At 37.5% G+C, this 6,115-nt stretch overlaps 1 protein-coding gene across 1 annotated transcript in view; it reads right to left on the reverse strand.

Moving 5' to 3' along the window:
• TXNRD2 (thioredoxin reductase 2) overlaps positions 1 to 6,115 on the reverse strand; it is a gene marked incomplete at both ends in the record, with an annotated part of 31,828 nt that overhangs the window by 25,230 nt on the left and 483 nt on the right. The window contains 7 exons of the mRNA XM_084272214.1: positions 1,028 to 1,098; positions 1,585 to 1,647; positions 2,664 to 2,742; positions 3,528 to 3,602; positions 3,915 to 4,059; positions 4,591 to 4,639; positions 5,291 to 5,364. Coding sequence (XP_084128340.1) covers positions 1,028 to 1,098; positions 1,585 to 1,647; positions 2,664 to 2,742; positions 3,528 to 3,602; positions 3,915 to 4,059; positions 4,591 to 4,639; positions 5,291 to 5,364 — 556 coding nt within the window. The remainder of the gene's footprint in view (positions 1 to 1,027; positions 1,099 to 1,584; positions 1,648 to 2,663; positions 2,743 to 3,527; positions 3,603 to 3,914; positions 4,060 to 4,590; positions 4,640 to 5,290; positions 5,365 to 6,115) is intronic.

The raw sequence follows: 6,115 nt of genomic DNA on the forward strand, positions 1-6,115 counted from the left end.
TTTCCTTTCTGTGTGGGGTTTTGGCAGTTTGGGGTTTTGTATTGAGGGTTTGGGTTTTTTTGTTGTTAGTTTTTTGGGATTTTTTTAAAGTTGTTGTTGGGTGAGGTTGTTTGGTTTGTTTGGGGTTTTTTTTTTTTAATTTCCTCACATAAATTATGCTTTCAAAACTGAAGAGGTGATGGATATACTACAAACAACAGCAAATTTACTTTCCTTTTTAAACTGTACCAAGGAACCTTTTTATCTATTTGATGGTTTGCTTAACACAGTATATTTTTTATATTAGAAAGTCACAGCCATCAACAGCAGCTCTGTTTTCTTTCAAAACAACAGTATTATAGTTTTGAGTCTTTCTTTCTTGCATATACATTGTTTTTCCTAGAACTGCTCAATAAAGAAAATATAACATTAGCTGACTTCCATATTAGCAAATATACATTTCTTATCACAATTATTTGCATCAGGAAATCACTCTGTATTGACTCAGACCCTTACTGTGCACTGGAACAAACCAGCAGCTATAGCATTTTAGTATTTCCATTAAAACCAACTTTTTTAGTGTTTCAGTTAAACAATAGCTCTGAAAGTGTAAGAACAGACAAAAAAACCCCCAATTATCATATTTTCTTTTTTATCAGACATGCCACCAATTAAGGGAACACAAAAGTTATGTTGGAGTTTCTTTCCTAAATGTAGATTTCCGTAGCAGGACAGCCCAGTCTTCCTTTAAGTTTATGCTGCCCTCTTGTGACTTCCATGTGTAATTGCTACAGCAAACAAGTGACAATATAAGATGGTGAAAAATTAGTATTCAACACGAAGTTAGAAAGTAATTTCATAAAAAGAGGGGATCTATTAGCTACTAATGAGGGTAGGTAGAGTGGTGTTGATGCATAGCAAAAAAAATTCTCAGAAGGAAAACTAAAGGACAGAAAAACTGATGTATGAAAGGCAATTTTGAACTTTTTTCACTTTGCCACAAAGTACAAACACCAGCGCCTATTAAAGCCATGATAAAGTAACTTACGTTCTTCCAGGAGATTCTTTTAACCAGAATAGATCATCACTTGTGATTCCATACTCCAGTGCACCTGCAATCTATGATCACACAGGTAAGATCTTGACTCTACAATGAAAGTCCTAGCATCAAACAAGCTAGTAACAATTTGGGCTGTATTAGGTGAAGTATGGCCAGTAGACCAAGGGGAATAAATATATATGAGGTTGGCCAGATACATTATCCAGTTTTTGTCTTCAGAGATTTTCAAAACCTGACTGCAAAGCCCCTGAGCAACATGATCTGACCCCACAGCTAACTCAGTAACTGAACCCAACTTTCTTGAGCAGGAGATTGAACTCCAGAGATCTCTTCCAACCTGAACTATCCTGCAGCATTTTTGATGCAAAATGTTTTCTGTGGAAATGTTTTTCTGAAAAGCTGTGCTTTATATGATTTTTCACACAAGCACAAAAATATCTTGTGTATTACTTGATATTTACATTCTTTATCCTCCAAACTTTCATCATTATCTGCAACAAAACCAGCGAAGTCATTGGAGTTTCTAGATGGTAGGTGTAACTTACGTGCATAGGATATTTTGGTCTTCCTCCAGTAGCAATGACAATATTTTCTGCTGTAACAACAGTCTACAAACAAAAACACAAAATCAAAATCGAGCATTTGAAATCCTTTTATCAGTCTTGAGATTCTGTCTCTGTACAAATAAGTAGTAAATGAGAAAGCTGGTACTGCCATCTGCTATTTATATGACTTAATAATCAGCAATGCATTAAATAACTAAGGAGATTAAATAAACCAATACATGCAGAGTTTCTCCTACACATTCTCCATAAGGTTTTTTTTAACATAAAGCTTAAAATTTTTCCTATATTGGACAAGATTCTCATGACTACTTGGGAGCAACTGTTGTGCACAAATGGAATCTTTTTAAAATCAGCATTTGCTTGGGAAAAACCACACAGAGATCACAGCAAGTGAATTCTGTCTCTAAGGCCTGGAGTTAAGTTACTGCAAAAGTGGTGTGGTTTTAGAAAATGCTAGTTATCTAACCCCAAATACTTTTGCTCTCTCAAACTGTTATTAACCAGTAATATTGTATCATTGACCTCAAAAAGTGTTAAAAGTGCATGTTCTTCCTCTGATTAAATACACAGAAATGGTCTCCATTCTACTATGTGACCCAGTTGCTTGAAGCTGTATTCAATATAATTGCCTCCCACACACAATTTTGTATTAGAAAGCTAATCAGCTAATCACCCTCACAACTCATCTGAAGGAGGAAAACATCCAACTGATCTAGTGCCCAGAGCAAGATGTTTGTCCTTTTCACACCTCTGTAAGCATCTATCAAAGTAGTATGACTGACAAAAAGAAAAAAATAATCTTTACTCAGCACTTCCATCTGCAAAGAAAAATTAATGGTGTCTAACTAACAGGTTAGAGGCTAGGGACTCAGAGAACAGTCCAGTTCATAAACACCTTGTCTAGGTGGGAAAAAAAATCTCCCTCACCAAAACAATACTGAATAACTAAAGCAGTTTGCAAAAGCACAATCTAACTCCCAGTTGACCTGAAAACCAACACATGAAGACCTGAAATGTTTGAAGCGAATGATACTACAGAAATCAGCATAGCAACTCACCTCTTTACCTGCTGCTGTTAAACCACGGATTGTATGTGGATCAGAAAAACTCCCTTTCATGTTGAAGTATTTCACTTTTCTGTTTAGAAGAAAACAGCAACATAAATGCACACTTAATGAAGAACAGGAATGAAATATAATCAGCTACTTCTTTCCATGTCTAAGTGCTAAAACGATAGCAAACAGGCATAGAAAGGGAATAAATCATATTATTTCATAGCATTGTTGGCAGCTCTGTCACAATCAGAATCACTTCATTCTTGTGTGTCAGTTAACTCCTCTATACAGCAGAGTAGCTAACCTTTTAACATGCTTTGGGGATCTACTAACACAATGCTCATTTGAGAGCAATTGACAGTGACTCAGCAGGAGTCACAAGACTAGTACCTGTTCAGTTACCTATTACTGTAATTTCTCTATAAAAGGAACTGCATGCTGAAAGTCTTAGAATCATTTCTGCACTGAAAGCACAAAATTCAGCTGCTATAGCACAATGTTATCTGTGGACTCGTATGGGATATAAATTTGGTGGAAAAGCTTGAAACTATCTTGAGAAACAACGGCTACTGTATATTAATACAAAACCTCTCCAGATTGTACAGAGCATTCTAACAGTCTTATATGCTGTTAGAAAGTTTTCATGCATGGTCACTTTCAACCACAATTTCCCAAAAAAAGAAAGGAGGGAGGGGAGGAATCACATTGGCAAAGGCACACACAGTCATTTTGAGTGTGTAAGAAAGGACTTACACACTCAAAATACTAGCTCTAATGAAAAACTCCAGAGGCAATTCACCAATTCTACAAGATAAAGGAGAGCTCATAGCCTATGGGAAGAAATATGAACTTCATAGTCTTATTTACTTGTCTTGCAGTTGCACTCTGTGTCCCCAGTTCAAGGATTTCACATAGTTCTGAACAGCTTGTGCCATGACAGACCTATGACAAAAAAAAAACAAACCTGAACATGAAGCCATCACATTAAAAATTCAGATTATGCAACTCAAAAATACAGGCAATTGCTAGAAATTAGAAATGTTCTACAGTATGCTGTTGCAAATTATTAATCCAAATCAATGTAATATCTGTCCTACTAAACCAGTAAATACAGTTTTGTGTTTTACACAAGAAGCAGTCTAAAAAGCTTCATGCAAAATTCACTTCCCTAACTATCCTTAAAAAAAGTACCAACTGGGAAAAGTTATTATGCATTTGCAGTATATAGGAGTGGATATGGGCAATAATCTTTACCAGGTATGATGAACAGGTTGGGCTATATTCCAGCCATAGTGTTGGGCATCTTTAAGTGCACTCCCTAAAAGGGCTGCTTGATGCATAAGCTTTTTAGGAATGCAACCAACATTCACACAAGTTCCACCAAGTCCCCATTTGGTTCCTTGGATAAAAAGAAGGAAGAAACAAAAAAATTAAAAAAAAGAAGTAAATTCATCAGGTTAGTATAACAATGTAATAAGTCACCTAGAGAATTAGGCTGCTTGTGCAATTAGTTACATAGTTCTGAAACAAAGAGCATCTAACTCTCCTAATGTTTGGGGTTTTTTTGATTAAAAACATCTCTATATTTTTCTTTTAAAATTCAAACCCTTTCAAGGTGTTCCTCAGAGTTCTGAAGCACCAGCTACTACACCTTTACTTACTTATATATGATGCAATTAAGAATTTTTAGAAATTCTAAGTGATATTTTGACAGCTACAATATTCTCATCAAACACTGCTCACAGCCTTAATGTACAGGGGAAGCAGGCAGAGCTGGACAGAATGAGCAGTACAGCAAGATGGGCTTAACGACTTTTACTACAAGCAAAGCAGGCAGTGTAGCTTTGGCCTCTTTACTGCCTGGAGCAATCTGTTCATCTAAGAAACCATTTTATACACATGTCCAAATACTAGTATTTTTCTTCCATACCTTGTGGAGAAGGTTGCACATAATCCAAAACTGCCACTTTCTTTCCAAACTGAGCAGCTTTAAAAGAAAAGGGAGACAAGGTATTTAGAGGAGGGAGAAACGCACAAACCTAAACATTTTTTGTAGTACAAGCACAGATTAGGAGTACAGGAGCTGACAGCTGATGGTTTACACTGTCTTGTTTAAGATGCCAGACTTGGGACCCAGGCTATCTATCTAGTCAGCAGATTCTCCAGAAAGTACTTAACCCAGACTAAAGCCTCCAGCTTCCACGGACCCTAAAAATGCAATCTGACCCCAAATGAAATAATATAAGAACCTTGTGAATTGTTGAACACATTGCATTGAGATACAACAGGGCAAGGCTCTCTACAGCAGTTAAAACAGTTCTTGGAAACAGTCTGAAGGGACCATTGTTTTAATGTGTAATTAGGAAACAATATAATTGAAAAAATATAGTATCTACAGGGCAATTCAGTTTATGAGATCTTCCCATAACAAAAGAAGAAATCTTTTTAAAAAGTTGTGAGGCTGTGAATTAATTTTACAAATTAATTGCATGGAGCCAAGTTAATGATTAATGTTCAGGGACTGAAGTATACTACATTCCTTAAAAATCTTCAGCATTACCAGTAATACTTATATTAGCTTCCATAAACACCACTTAAGCTAAATAAAACTACTTCTTAGTTATTTATACATACAAACCTTCTTTTGCGCAAGCAAGGCCTCCAGACCCTCCACCAATTACCAGAAGATCATACTCATTCTTCCCTGGGAAGAAGACATGAAAAAGTAGTTAAAGAAACAGACAGGGAAGATAGAAGTGGTACATAACAAGGTAAATATCGAAATCTATGCTATTTTCTATTACTGATTATTGCTGATTTGGGTTTACTTTGCTATACTACTGTGTTTTTTCAGTGTTCCAATGTGTTCTCCAACATTTATTAAGCTATTTGATCTGGTTTTGTGAATGAAATACAGAAAAGAAAACAATCCAAAAGTGAGGAAATTACATAGAGTTATACACAACGTCTTAAAAAGGTCTTTCTGCATGATTAAACAGTTACAGCTGGGATTCGGTATAGGTCTTCTGTCTCTGCATTAAGCAGCATGTTCTACACGTGGCTTTTTCAGCCAGGTCACCTTATCTGGCTTGCAAAGCTTCAGCCGCAATGTAGACTTTGCAGGGGTGCGGTGGGGCGGCAGTCAGAAGGGAGATGGCCCCTTCTGGCACAGCTCAGCCCGGCCTCCCAGAGCACTACTGAAGCGGTAGAAGGCTTCTCGTTGTTAGCAAGGGCAGCAGGGCACCCTTGCTTCCAGAGAGCTGCCAGCAGCTCGGGGAGGACAGCTAAGGCCTGCGGCATCCCCACCACCTGTGCCACCTTGGAGGTGAGGAACTTTTTTCCTCGTTTCATAGCAAAAAAGACTGGAGAGGCCGTGACCCACCAGCCGCTGGAGCTAAGCCCAGAGAGAAGGTTTCGCTGCTTCTCGGGAAAGGAGGTGACCCTCCCGTCGCAGG

Source organism: Gallinula chloropus (genome assembly GCF_964237585.1).
Source record: "Gallinula chloropus genome assembly, chromosome: 17".
Classification (NCBI taxonomy): Eukaryota; Metazoa; Chordata; class Aves; order Gruiformes; family Rallidae; genus Gallinula; species Gallinula chloropus.